Raw genomic sequence first — 15,634 nt, 5'->3', positions numbered from 1 at the left:
TACCGAATATTCCCGCCCCAATTTACATGGATGCTTATGTTGGCGGATTGATTTTCAATTTTTCTCAGCCATAGGAAGGATCGTAGCGAACCATGGTCTCTCACAGTAGGAACAACAGTAAGCAAGCGGCATGCTACACACACGCACGTTGATGCGAGTCAGCGCGATGCCGCAAGGGACGATGCCGAATGCGACATCTGCGGATAGAGCCTGTGACAACATAGATGAAGACGAAAGCAGTGTTCAAATATGAAGGAGAATTTCCCTCGGTGAAGGGAAATTAAAGTTGATTTTTTGTTGAAAACGAGAAAGAGAAATTTTACGAAAAATAGAATAGAATGCTTTATTGTCGTTAAGCAACCTAAAGTTGCAATACACAGTGTCATACAAATATAATATAGTATATTAAAATTACAGAAAATTTGTAGACATTGAGTTCAATACATTCAATCTCTTTGAAGTCTTTGATTAAATCTCGCTTGTAAACAAGCAATACGTTCCTTACCTATATCTAATCTGTGTTACTTTCATTTAATGTTTAATATTAATGTAACAACGCAACTGGAATAAACATGACGGAGAGTTGCTCAGTTTAATATATATATATATATATATATATATATATATATATATTGTTTATTTCTCACAAGGTGTAAATATATTACCAACAATCTTCTTTTAAAGTTATTCTGTAAAATAATAATAATAATAGCCGATGATGAAGTTCGCGACACTGGGTAGGGAAATTTAGAATCTACGAAAGGGAAATTCTGTACGGCAACACTGAACGAAACTGTTGTTCCTTAGGTTATGGCAGCATGGCGTATAGGTGTAGGCTATGTAAATTGAAATGAAGAGACGTTTATAGCTTTGATGGATGCAAACGGTAATGGGAAGCGAGGACTTCCTATGTTAAGGAATATATTCAGGAGAAAAAGGCAGGATTCTGACGTAAGTTTTTAAATTTGGTTACATGTTTCTGTTAAGAAGATATCATCTGTGGCTAGTCCATTCAGATAAATTACGTAAACATTCACTTAATTCGTTTATTATCAAGAATATAAAGATAATGAATTATTGCTTGCACAATATAACGCGTTGAAAAACCGGGCTCTGTGGATTCCAAATCTTGGTTAAGTTTTGTGTTTCTTGCGTATTCCATCGGCCCGTCCAGTCTTATGTCAAAATTAACCAAGAGTGGTACGTAAATGAACATAAATTTAATGACAATATATCCGTTTTGTAAAGGTTGTGGCTTATACATTGGAACGTAAACGTAACATTATTAAAATTTTAGTATCCGCGAAACGTCTGAAATTCCTTTTTCTTCTTTTTCACATTGGTACTTACGTATTCTGCATTGTTAAGGATTCTTAAAGGTGGCATTTCGTTTTTTTGACGAAAATAATTTCAATTTTCCACATATCGAGTAATTATTGTTTGTTCGTTCGTTTTTTGGTTGCTACAATATGGCGGGCAAATTTTGACTAGCGTTGTCTATGATCAGTGGGTGTGTAGTATTTCCAACCTTCTTCACTGAAAAATACCTACTTTCGTGTTACTGATTTTGTATTTTTTTCCGGGTTCGAAAACCCCACGAACCATGCAGGGATAGCCCCACAAACCATTCATAAATAGCCCCACGAACCATGCATGGATATCCCCATAAACCATTCATAAATAGCCCCACGAACCATGCATGGCAAGGTTAGGTTAGGCAAACATAGTTAAAATTGGCATGTTCTTGGAAAACAACGGTGTGGTTGGAAACACTGACCGGGGGTTACATCATCGAACGCATGCAACATTTGGTTCACGTAGTGGATGGACATAGAGGCAACAGCTTATGTGCATTGGAGAGACATTAATCTTCAAAAATACATGATTTACTGGCGAAATAAATTAAGCGATGGGGAAAAAACACTTCCACGGCCTTTTAAAAGTGTACGGAAAGTCAGTTCGGTAAGTTCTTTCGCCTGTAAAATTGAAGAAATACGTTTCACGGATACTAAAATTTTACCAGTATATGCCATTTAAAGAATTGGGATCAACTTCAGAATGTTATATGCTAATCTAGTCATTCTACATTCACTGTTGTATGTCTTATGAATTTGCCACATGTGTCAATACACAGGCAAAAGAGATGTAATGATTGCTTCCTGCATACTTGTTGCAGATCAGTTTTTCTGTCCAATATATTTCCCCACATATTTTACACTGAGTTGCCCATTTATTGACTGTTACCAGGATATAGAACATGACCATCATCTTTGAAATATATTATCACTGCAAATTTATGATTCTTTATTTGAAGGTACCTTCAGTTAATATTATTGCAGAATTAAATTCAATATGCTTTAAACACTCCTGTCAATTTGTGTATTTTTGTGTGAAATATTATTTGCCTGCCGAAGTGCTGACGTGAGAGGTACATGTGCAGTAGTATTTCTCCTTTATGTCCATGCAACATTTGTTTTAATCCAAAGAAATGTAATTTTCTTTACTTCAAAAATGGTACTTGAGTAGGTTAGGCAAGATTGTTATATTCATACACTTCCTGGTACAAAATTTGCATACCCACTGCATCTCGCTTCTTAGAAATGATATATTTACATTCTACCAACTTTAGACCAGGTTTGTTTATCCTCTCGTACATATTATGAAAATTAAATAGCAAATAGATGCCCAAGTAAGAATTGACATGCATGTAATTTCTAGATTGCAGTGATTGCATCAAGAAGGAAAATTCTACATTACTGCTAAATTATTTTGTAGCAACATTAATCTCTCTTTTCATCAGTATTGATAAACATGTATGCAGTAGTTAGATCTAGTTGTATGTAATGTAGATCAGATACAGATAGAAAAGTTGTACAGTCACGGACCTGGGTTGTAGCAATCTCATTGAATCAGAGTTGTTACAACCCAGAAGTGTCCGTGACCATGTGTACCATGTTATTTTAAATTAATATACTTGGTGTCTTCTTGACAAAATATTTGTGTGACTGGTGTTATTAGGAATATTAATGTGTGTGTCTATGTATCTTAGCCCCCTTTCACTTGAGGAAACTGATTACATACAATTTAGTACTTGTTTTTGCATTTTGATCATTAGCCTTTCATTTTCATGAATCATACCGCAATACACACACACACAGTATGTATGTCCAGTGCAGAATATATTACACAATCAGTAGTTACAAATTCCTGAAGTTTTACCAAATTATCAAAATATGAATTCCCAAGGCCTTCCATCACAGACATTATATATGTGTGCACATTTGTAGTTGCAAGCTGATTGTAAGTAAATTATATGAGATTAAATTGGAAGAACTGTTGGTATCTTTGAACCTCTGTACCCCCTTGAGAAAGGAAATATTTGGTGTGGTTTATGAACGTTTTAATTTGTTTTTAGCATGCGGAAATGTGTTATTGTGAAGTAATGTATGTCTACCGTGAAGCAGAACAGCCTGAAGGCTTCACACAAGGTGAATGTAGCACCCAACGTGACATTCCACAACAGTGATTATAATTCTACTTTGTTAGGTTTGGAACTGATAGTTATTTTCTACGTGTTCTTTCGCTATTTGAGTGTGTATACAAATGGCTTTTACCAGTAAGAAGTGGGAAAAGTACTCTGAAATTTTAGGCTTATACTTACGCGGGCCATGATTTGCGATCAAATATCTCGGTTATTTGTGTTTTCCGCATGCTGGAACCAATTTTATATTACGTAAAACATCGAAATCTGTCGATTAAGAGAAAGTTCAACATAATTCTGAAGCGGGTACAGTGGGTTAATGGCCTCAAACTGTTTTCAGAATGATAGTATTGTTATTAACGTGATGTCATTGTGTGCGATATCTGATATTCAGTTAAATACAGGACTGTGGATGTATAGATGGATATTCAACATGGATTGACAGTTCAGATTTGCAGTTGTTTTGATTACATGATAAAAGTCTGAATTATGTGACTATGAATGCAGACATCAGCATGACAGCTGAAATACAACTGTGAATTTGAATATTTACCATGTTAAGAACTAAAATTTCATAATACAGAGTTTCATAAAAGTGCCAATAGCAAGTACAGAGCATTCCCTGACATTCACTACGAGACTTGGCGGCAAGCTGCCCGGCATTAGAGCTTGTCTTTCTCGGTGAACGGGTCAGCGACAGTCACTAGAGTCGGCTATTAAAATTGCAGTTTTCTTATTGTGTACTAACCTTGACTGCAGAAGGTGTTGAAAATGATGTCCCTCTTCTGCAACACATCCCTGGCATCTCCGAAGGAAAGTGGCATTTACACATGCAAGTTCGTCTACTGTAATTCTCCCGATTTCTCGTACAATACTCTCTTTTAACTCGTGGATGGTGTGCGGATTGTCTTTGTATACTTTATTTTTTAGATTTCCCCACAAATAAAAATCGCAGGCTGACAAATCGGGGGACCTAGAGGGTTTTTGAAACACCCATTTCATGTGAGAGGCAGCGGATAGATTTCCGAGAAGACTGTTCTAACCTTTGTCCTATCTCATAGAGTTTTTCCTCAGTAAGTACACGTGGGTTTTTCTTTCCACTTTTATTCAGAACTGACCCTGTTACTCTAAACTTTTTTATGAGGTTTAATATAGAGGTCCTAGGTGGAACGGGAACACCAGGAAATTTTATTGCAAAACATCGTCGCCCTTCTCCACAATTCCTCTTTCCGATGTAACACTCGACAACATACATCCTTTGTTGTAATGTAAACTTTTGTGGTGCCATATTAAGCCACAATCTTCAACACACGAACACAACACAACTTCCGAGGGAGGATTATACTGGCGTCAGTCTGCAACGTCAACAGAAAGGGAAAGAGAGTGAAAAAACAAACTGTAGCGTGCAACTGTCGCAGACCCCGTTCGCCGGGAACGACAAGGGCTGACGCTGGGTCACTTGCCGCTGAGTCTCGTAGCGAATATCAGGGAATGATCTGTAGAATAGATGTAGAGTCAAGTAGTACTGGGATAGTGTGGTATTTAGATTTTTTTTTCAAATACACGTACCAAGATTTGTATGTCTGTGGTTGAAACTTAATTTTTTGAATGAAGTTATTAGTGAAGTTCTATTTATGTATCTAGCAACTATTTATCTTCATTGGGAAAATATGATCCTGATGATTTGATTTCAGTACAAAATATTTTATTGTATAAAAAAGCACCTACCTTTAATGAAATAAAAGCACATAACAATTTTAAAAGGTTATGATTAAATAGGGTGTCTGCTTACTGGGAATTGTGCATGAATTTTCTTGAGAGACATGAAAAATAACCACATTTAATTCAAAATGCAATTTTTATTTTTACTCTTCCCTTAGCGAAAGTTTTTTTTATTATAGTGTATGTGTCGAGGGGGTAGTGACTTTTGGCATTTCAAATCACCAGGCTATGACTCCCACCAATTCAGATTTTCATGAAACTTGGTGTATTTGCTAACGAGATGAACACATGCAAACATTATTTTCTGCAGACCTCATTGTTAAGGTCGATCAATAATACATGACAGCAAATCGAGGATAGTTGAATTCACAAATATGTCACTGTTCCTTGTTCGCGAATTCTGATTGATGGCTTGAGAATGGACACACAGTTGCCTGTTACGAGAAATTTAACTTTGTTATGGTGGAATTTTTCTTTTCACAGGAATTATATTTTTCTTCCTTTTCATCCCTCTATTTGAATGCAATGTCGCTTGCACGCACAAGAAATGAACGAATTACTGATTTAGGAGTGTGAGGCCCTGCACGGTGGCACACATCATGCACCTAGGGTTACCAGACGTCCGGGTTTTCCTGGACATGTCCTACATTTTAGCCTTATGTCCGACGTCTGAGAGGAATTTGAAGGATATCATAAATGTCCTACATTTTGAGTGTCACATAATATTAATTAGGAAAATACGTAACAAAAAAAAATCATGCAAGTTACAAGTCTATGGACTGCACCTCCAAACTCAATACTGAAATTTATTTTGATTCAGACATTGCCCAAAAAGAAAAGAAGGTTATCCTGCTATGAAACAAACTGGAAAACGGAAGCAATTAATGAACAAAGTTTTGGGAACACTTTCTGATAACATCACTGTTCAATGCCTGAGCAGCATTTCTTGCCTTAGGATTTATACTGATGGCACAAGGTGTTGCCCCTTCTTATTATATATGCAATATAATTTGATTGTAAAGCAGGGGTATAGAGAACAAAGTTATTCAGGGTGTCTGAAGTCATGGAAGTCAAGAAAAAGTAAAGAAATCAACAAGTAGGTCAAGAAGTCAAGAAAAAGTAAAGAAATCAACAAGTAGGTCAAGAAGTCAAGAAAAAGGCAATAAATTATTCTTGTGGTCAAGAATTTTTGCTATCATAATGACTGATTGGTTGATTTAGTTTATTGTACTTCACTTTTTTCTGTCTCTGTGGCTAATCACGAAGATGAGAATGAATGGTGGTAAGATAAGATAGATGAAGGGACAGTCACAAACATATAGGGACGACCGACACAAGTCCCACATAAGATTATACTGGCTGTGAGCCCAGATGCCAAAGCCTCGCTTGTCTGCCAAGGACAGTTCAGGATACATTAATACGAGAAAGCAGATCTAATTCTCTTCTTAAATTCAGCTTCAGTTTTTATCTTAACTGGCCCTTTGTTAGGGGTTTTCATTAAATAAAAATGTATTTCTTAATTACTAATATCCAACTTTACCTAAGTAGGGGTCGAATAAATAAACGTTAAAAAAAACTGAAAAAAGTCCAGAGAAAGTCAAGAATTCTGGATGTGTTATTTTGGTAGACACCCTGTTATTGAACTAAAAACTACCCAAGATGAAACTTCTGGAACCATTTTAAATTACGGTAATTGCTGAATATTTGTTTGCCATTACAGGTCATAATTCAAATGTTGAGAGAGTACTTTCATTACCATCAACATAACAGACTCACGAGAGAAATTATTTTTTTCATAAAGTGTGTAAAATGTTTGGTACTGGTCCCTATAAATTCAGAGTTTGACTGTCCACTCTAACATAAATATAGTTTGACTAAACCTGAAATTTTGATAAAAATTGTCTCCTCTGAGAAGTACCACTTAAATCATGTAGTAAGAGGTGCATTGATTAGTATGATTGCAAGTTTTGAAATTTTGCATTTAAAAATTCATTAAGAAATCATTTTTTTAAAACTGAAAAGTGTAATTTTCATCTACTCTAACGTGTTCTATTGAAATATGTATTTATTGAGAATGTTTTGTGTCCTACATTTTGACTTACAGCTATCTGGTAACCCTACGTGCACCCCTAATGTCGACCCTAAATGGAAATACAAGGTTCGCCCATAAAAAAAACGAACTTTTTTTTTATGAAAGATAACAAGTAATTACCTTCAAATGACTTTATCACCTTCAAAATAATCATCACCAGAGGAGGCACTTTGACCAGCGTTTGTACGGGTCTTGGAAACACTGCTGATAGTCATTGACAGTAAGTGTTTGCAAAATATGTGTAACATTTAATTTAATGTCCGCGACGTGATCAAATGTTCGCCCTTTCATACCCATCTTAAGCTTGGGGAAAGAAAAAAATCAGCAGGTGATAAGTCCGGAGAATATGAAGGGTGAATGATCACTGTCACTGAATGCTTAGCAAGACAATGCGGTATGAGGCCGAGCATTTTCGTGTAACAGAAACCATTGGCCAGAATCACAGAGGTCCTTCCTAACTCGCTTCATCCTGTTTCTGAGTCGACCAAGCACTTCCTTGTAATACCACTGATTGACTGTTTGGTTTTCAGGGACAAATTCATGGTGGATCAGTCCTTGGGAATCAAAAAATGCGATCAGCAGCACCTTTGTCTTCGATTTCGACACCCGTGCTTTTTTATTTATGAGCGAGAACTGTCCTTTCCACTACACACTCAGTCTTTTTGTTTCGGGGTCATATTGTAAACACCAGGTTTCATCTCCCGCCACGATGCACTGTAGGAAGTTGTTGTCCTAGTCCGCAGTTGCCACCAAATCCTCACAGCACTCTTTCCTTTTTATCTTTTTCTCATCCTGTCAAAATGCGAGGCACAAAGCGAGCACACACTTCCCTCATTTGCAGGTCCTCCGTTAAAATTAACCTGCAGCTTTCTCTTCTGATATGAAGCATGTCTGACAGTTGCTGCATGGTTAAACGTCTATCACCTCTCACCAGTGCACGAACTTTCTCCACATTGTCGTCATTCCTTGACGTTGAAGGGCGTCATGATCTTGGTTCATCCTCTACACTTTCACGTCCACCTTTGAAACGATTGTACAAGTCATACACCTGGGTTCTTGATAATGCTGCATCACCATACACTGCCCGTATCATTTGTAACGTTTGTAATGATTTACCCAATTCGTAACAAAACTTTATGCTGTAACGTTGTTCCATCTTGGTGCATGACCTGCATCTGACGCACGCTTGCCCCGATACCGACTGCCTGTAACATGTTGAAACATGCACTGACGGAAGTTTCGATATAGCTCTTTGCAGTGTTGCCAGAATACGGTACCTTTTTATTTGGTTTGGTTCTTTTTTTTTGGAAGTTCGGTTTCTTTATGAACTGACGTTGTGAGTCTAAAGTGGTTGAATTTTCAACATAGCATGCATAGTTTCGGTCTCCCTGATGGCAAAATGGGAACATCATTGCCTTTTAATCAAGGGGTCCTGGGTTTGATACCCGGTGGAGGCACATAGTGGTTTGGATCCCACTTTAAACTGTTGTTGGCATTTTTTCTGGTATTTTTTCAACACGTTCAATTTAACATTGTTTAATAATGGTAAACAAGCACACAAACTGTATTTTTGAAAGACAAAAATGACTAATATAATTCCTTTTGTACATATGACATGTGTAAATTTCATGTAGAACATACGTTTTACACATATGCAACATGGAGTGATGTAATACATATATATAATTTAAATACATTACATAATCAATTCATCCACCTCATAACAAACCAACAGCAAAATTGATATAAATTGTCTCTCACATGTGTGTGATCCTTTTCCTCAAGAAGATTGTTCATACATTTAAAACAAAAATGATTTGCAACAACAGTCTGAAGTACACATTTAGTCTTACTTCTCTCTCTAGTAATTTACAATGCATTCTAGAAAAGAAAAGCACTGCGAGCGAAGCGAGCAAGAAAGATTTCAGATCGATTTTTTTCAAACTTAAAACAATATTGATTTCATAGGCACAAATCATTTCACAGGATACCATGTCATTCTCTGTTTTACAATTTTTTTCATTTAGATCATTCGGTGCCCAGGCCTGACTCCTGCTGCCCCCTGGCTATGGCTCTGAAGTTGATGAGACTGTAAGAAAAGCAGATAATGCAAGTGGAGCGAGCAAGAAAATTTCATTAAACATATTTTTATTTGCATAAAATTTGAAATCGAGGGGGAGCAACTGCCCCTCTCCTCTGTTGCCTCCCCCCCTTTGCAGGTGCTCTTGGCCAAAATATATGAAAACTATTTACATCTTGAGTATCATATAGTCCTGCTACTCTTGGATTCTGCTAGCCTTGCTTTTTTACATTTCAATGTTTGCAACCCCCCCCCTCAAGATTTGGCATCTTTCCAAGGTTGGAGGGTTGCGCCACTTGCCGGAAATAATTTCACGGGACACCATGGCATTCTCTTTTGCAACTTTTTCATTTACATCATTCGGCATCCACTGGCTTGGCTCAGAACTTGATAAGAGTAAGAAAAGGAGGCATTGCGAGCAAAGAGGGCATAAAATTTTACAAGATGTATTTTTATTTGCATAAGATTTGAAATCAAAGCAGTTAATGTTCCCTCTGTGATTGATTTCCTTCCAAGGTTGGTTGAGGGGGATTTTGGCCCCACCCCCCTGTGGTTGCACCACTGTGTACAGTACATGTATGATTCAACATAATATGTTTTTTTAACTACAATTAAAACATGCTTAAAATATTGCTCTTATGCCAAAATAGTAAAGTATGGTCAGAAATAAAGTATACCAAAATGCATAATTGTGTGTACTGCGTTATTTAATTTATGGAGTGTAAGTATAATGCAAAAATGTTACCTGTATCAACACACCATCTAAATCAACACCCGTATAAAAACAACAACAACACAACATGAGAACATAAACAGAACAATCTGCGCACATGTTCTAAGTGTCATCCATCCAACACCAAACATTTTTATAGCAATGCTGCAAGTTTGCAAACATGCCCGCAATTGTGTCCCATGTAATTGAATGCAATACATGTGTGATGTTCATTTTGAGCTGATCAGTATCACAAGGCAATGGATCACAGTAGACATGCTACTTCAGTATTCCCCACAAATGAGCATCGATCAGGTGAGTTGACTGGATACAGATGGTGTGTTCCCTCTGAAGTTATGCATTGTTGAAAATAATGTTGCGGAAGCTGTAAGTATTCCCTTGCACTGTGTGGTGTCACTTGCTGAAACCACTGTGTTAAAACAAATTCCAAGCTCAACAAAATGTCTTCAGATCATGCACAAACCATGGCACAACTAAGTTTTTGTACCCTATTCCTTTGACCATCCTCGATACAGTAGGGACCGCTTATACCTTTAGCAGATCTGACTCACAACACAGTAACTTTTTGCAGGTGTAAGGGTTGTGTTGTTATGCCACTAGGTCTTTCCCAGAAATATTGTTTGTTTATTCACATAACTGTGCAGAGTAATGTGGCATTCATCTCAAAACCAGATATTGGCAAGGAAATGTTCGTCTTCATACATATTTGTCAATGTGCAAGCACTGAATAAATGCCTGTTATCTACTTCTCATAATTGATGACACATCTGCATATGAAATGAAAAACCTCCCAATTCATGGGCAGGTGTGTGCACAGATGTTCTCTTTGTACCTGGTTCTTTAGCAATATGTCAGTGACTTTTTCGTGGTGATCACAGAATCACCTCCAGTACTATCCCTAGATGCTAATTGTCCATGGCTGACCAATTTCTCCAGAGTGATGTTGGTTTGACACTGATCCTGATTGACTGAATTTTGCCACTACTATCAAAGCATGATGCACTTTGCTGAAGGAGTTTTCTGCATCTTTTGTTCAAACAAGTTGTGCATATGTTTTACACTAGACCTGCCACAATGGTTACTTCCATATGCGCGGAAATAATGCTCAACAGCAAATGCCTCCTCTCGAATAATCAAGGCCATTCCATATTGCCTTGCACTATAAATGTTCTCTGTTTTCTTCCATGTTTCCCACACAATACCAATGGTGTACAGTGTTGCCAACTTTTGGTATACTTTGTCAGTCATACTGTAAATCATGAATAGGTCAACTATTTAAATTGATAACTTTTGGTCCCAAGAGGATTTCCTCTTTTCTTTTTTGAAAGTTTTTGGTTGTACAAATAAAAGAATATTATCTTGATTACAACAGTGAAAAATAAGCAAAGCAATGATAATGTAACTGAGTTCTCATATCCCACATTCTGAATTTGGTACTTCTTCACAGTCACATTGTTCTTTAGAGCTGAAATAATAATAATTTATGTAAAAGATATCTCAGAATCAATCACCATGAGGTAACCAACATTATCAGATGTTTTGTCTAATTAAAAATGACCATTCTTCTCTGTTTTTTAAAGTTTAAAATTGTGTGGACTTCATTTTAGATTAAAGAAATTCCATGTGTTACTGTTTATGGTGAAATTAGTAGGTACACATGAGGTGCATGTTTCTAGAAAGCACAAGGCCACAGTTAAATTTATTTTATTTTCAAGGTATTAGAAAATCAAAGTGGCCAGTTTATTTGGCATGACTCAAATGTCATTGAGTCTTGAATCCCTTACCTGTAGTGGAGTCACTGGATTCACACTCTTCTATTCATTGGTGTGTGTTTAGTCAAAACATGAACAATTAGCATTCTTATATGTTCACAGAGAGTCCTTATTTGTAAAATAGGAAGTGGTACTATTTTCTGAGTATGATGGAGCTCTCTTGGTGTTGTTTCAGCTCAATGTATTATGATTTGCTTCTGGGGAATTGTATATTGCAGCATGATACATGTAATGTTTCTTTTTTTTTTACTTGTTATCATTTGTAGCCCATGACCATGGAATGCATTTATATGTAGTAAAAATGTACTAAATATGTAAATACATATTTAGTTAATTTCACCAAAATATGTAGTTAAATATGAACTTAAAATTTACCTTTTTATTAATATAAGACACTACACGAGCTATGTAAAATACAGTCTTGACATTGTAACTATTACTGTGACTGTCTTGAAGAGAAACCAGAAGCAAAGCTCGTATGTGTGCCACAAAATCGTTGCTTCTGGTGCTGCTGTCGGGCACAGAACTATAGTAACAATGGGCTGCTTGACTTGGGACTCTCTTCCAACTTGGCCAATATAACTTTTGTAACAACCAGGAGCCGATACTTGAGCCCTCATTCTCTATTGTTGACAACAATTGTAAATAAACAGGTATTTTAAGTGTTTTACAGTAGCAAAAGCAAACTGTTGGGAATTGTAAAATTAATTTTCTTCGGATGACAGAAAACTTGTGATTAACGCAATTGGAGGGCATAAAAAGGTTGTAAACTTTCATTTGTTTAAAGTCACTTACATAAAAATCGGTTCCCTGCCCATGACATATATAGGATAGGGAATGCAGCTAGTGTAGGAATTATTTTTACACCTAATTAAAAAAGAAAGTCTTGCAACAGTCTCTTCCATAATGTCAAATAAGTAATATTATGATTTAACTTGTAAAAAAAAAAAATATTTTTGCTAAATTAAACATATGTAGGAGAAAGTAATAAAATTCTTAAATATGGCTCAGAAATGAGGTACAAAAACAGTATCTGTATACTCAGTAGGGCACCATGTTAAACATAATTTATCTCTGTAAATATACAGAACCTCTTCTCCTTCTTAAATTGTAGTGTTGAAGTTATTAAAATTAAACCAGAGTACCCAAAATGAATGTAAACATTAGGCTTATTAGTCATTGCAAATCATCAAATGATGTGAAAAAAGCTTTATTGAAGGTCAAATTTAAAAGTACAATCCAGAGTCAATTGTTTTGAAACTAAAGTACTAAACTTATAGAATATCTGGCCCAGAGAGACAAGTGTTTCACATCACTTCAGAGTGAAAGTAGGTCAGCACCTGTGAGTGAAAGAGTTTTTATAATTCAGGAGGAAAATTGACCAAAGTACAGTAAGAAACTAATGCAGAATGCCTCATATGTGGGTTGTTCATAAAAGGACCGAGCTTGTACAATACAAACCTTATTACCCCAATTACAACATTACACCTGCTTGTTCCCTTCAAAGTACTCCCCCATGCTTGCAATGCAGTGCTCCCATCATTTCTGCCACTGTTCGGATGCCTCCTGGGACTCGTCTTTGGGGATAGTTTGTATCTATGTTGTCGTGTTCTGCTGAATTTCATCTACACTTACAAAATGACGTCATTTCAAGTTTTTTTTCAAGTTAGGAAACAGAAAAAAGTCCACAGGAAACAAGTATGGACAGTAAGGTGGGCAGGGTATGACGGTTATCACATGAGCAGTCAAAAAGTGGCTGACAAGCAGTGATGTGTGACTTGGCACGTCATGGTGCAACACCGAACTCTTGTTTTTCCACAGCTAGGAATTTTTCTGCGCACAGCATCCCTCAAAATTGCATGACAAGACCTGATCCTGATGCCGACTTCCTCAGCAACCTCTCTGACAGTCAAAAGACGATTTGCATGAATAATGGACCAGACAGCATTGATGTGTTCATAGTTTCTTAACGTCAAAGGTCGTCCCAATCTTGAATCTTCCTCGATCGATGTTCTGCCCTCTTTGAATCACTGAAACCACTCATTACACTGCAGTCGGCTAAAGCCCGGTATCCACTTGTTGCAAACCAGCGTATCATATCCCCGTTCTGTGTCAATCATTGATATGATACAGACCCCAATTTGTTGCGTATCATCACTTCGTCCCGTATCATCCACCATGTAGCATGATTGATACAGGAGTGCAATACAGTGGTCCATTTTTTATATTCACAGTCTGCTCTCAAATGACGATGAGTACACTGCAGCAAGTGCCAGCAGCTGCATATATTATCATTAATTACGTTTTATCAAAAAAGAAAAAAAACTCAAATCACCACATTGGTGGATGACAAACATGCATGTGAACTGTGAACTGTATAGTGGAAGCAGCTTATTGGAAGACTTGCAGTTACAGCAGATCAGCGGATTATACAAAAACTTTACTCGGATGAATCTGACGGGCTTCCTCCCATGCATCTTGTTTATGAATTTTGTTCTACTCCGGGTGTTTAGGGTCCCACAGGATTCCATATAAAAAGGTAAAGTGCTCCCCTATGATTAGCACCATGCCATGAAGGCGGAAAGGGGGTGTGGGGGTAACGCTCCACACTTTCTTGATCCGGATTCCTTATTTCTTATACAATAAATGGTATAGTATTTTCCTTATCCCACTCCATAATAAAGACAATGGGATGTACTGTCATTCACAGAGCTCACTACACACTGAAGGATGATGCAACAAGGCAACGGAACTTGCGAATGCCCGTCCACATTGACCCTCCGTCGCGTATCATATCCTTTCTTTGATGTGATGGGGAAAACCTGCCAAATGAGCGATCAGGTCCATTGCGTATCTTTTCTCACTTTTTGATACGGAGTGTTGCAAGATTTTTCAAAAAAAATGATACAGAATGGGGATACAATACGCTTGTTTGCAACAAGTGGATACCGGGCTTTATACAGTCCCTCCCAAAGGATTGCTGAAGCATTTAGCAAGTTTCACTTCAAGATTTCCCCAGTTGAAAGTAAAATTTCACACAAACACACTGCTCCACCTGGTCCTTCATCTTCTGTTGTGAAGTGAATGCGAGGAGATGTTACTGCACATGCTTACTTCAGTGGCTCTAACTGGGCTACTTGTGAGCATAGCATGATGCAACAAATGACAGTGTGTTTATGAAGGTTGCTGCTAGAGAATGCCACCTGCCAGAACTCGCTACAAACAATGGTTCGCATGCTATGACAAAAGTCCGGTCTTTTTTTGAACAGGCATGTATCGTGGGTACTATTAGGTTACAGAAATGGTATTTGCTCACAAGTACGAAAATTGCCCTTCATATCATATTTCATATTTTGCACCAACAAATATGAATTCAGTTCCAACATAAGAACTTTACAGTTACAATCAGCTACTGTGGCTAACTAACTAACACTCTACTAGCCTTCTTAAAACCAAAGGTTTATGGCTGCAGCAACACAAACCTTCCATCTGTTCTTATCCTGGACAAGATCAATTCAATCTTTTCCATCCTTTAGGATTTCCTTCAGGTCCATCTCAGCTACTGTGGCTCATCAATAAATTATACAAGTAGTTTGAAGTATACTTTCCCCATTATGATTGCTAATGTGGAAGATCCAATGCCTCAAAGTCAACTAATTAGTAAAAGTTCCAGATCATATCAAATGAGGTACTGCAAGTAACCAAAGATGTACAAATACTTTTTGCATCTGATTTAAGCTCCATTTTTGCAAGT

General features: G+C 37.1%; 1 protein-coding gene across 2 annotated transcripts in view; it reads left to right on the top strand.

The window, feature by feature from the left end:
- The first annotated feature begins 797 nt into the window (after nucleotides 1-797).
- Strip (striatin interacting protein) overlaps nucleotides 798-15,634 on the top strand; it is a 165,787-nt gene continuing 150,950 nt past the window's right edge. Inside the window, exon 1 of one of the 2 annotated variants that reach the window (XM_083117463.1) lies at nucleotides 798-951. In XM_083117463.1, coding sequence (XP_082973589.1) covers nucleotides 874-951 — 78 coding nt within the window. In that variant the 5' untranslated portion in view covers nucleotides 798-873. The remainder of the gene's footprint in view (nucleotides 952-15,634) is intronic. The other variant, XM_083117464.1, reaches the window with a different exon arrangement.

Source organism: Lepisma saccharinum, chromosome 2, assembly GCF_977018435.1.
Source record: "Lepisma saccharinum chromosome 2, izLepSacc3.1, whole genome shotgun sequence".
Lineage (NCBI taxonomy): Eukaryota > Metazoa > Arthropoda > Insecta > Zygentoma > Lepismatidae > Lepisma > Lepisma saccharinum.
The sequence above is the reverse complement of the archived record's forward strand: the minus strand, read 5'-3'. Positions and strand labels throughout refer to the sequence as shown.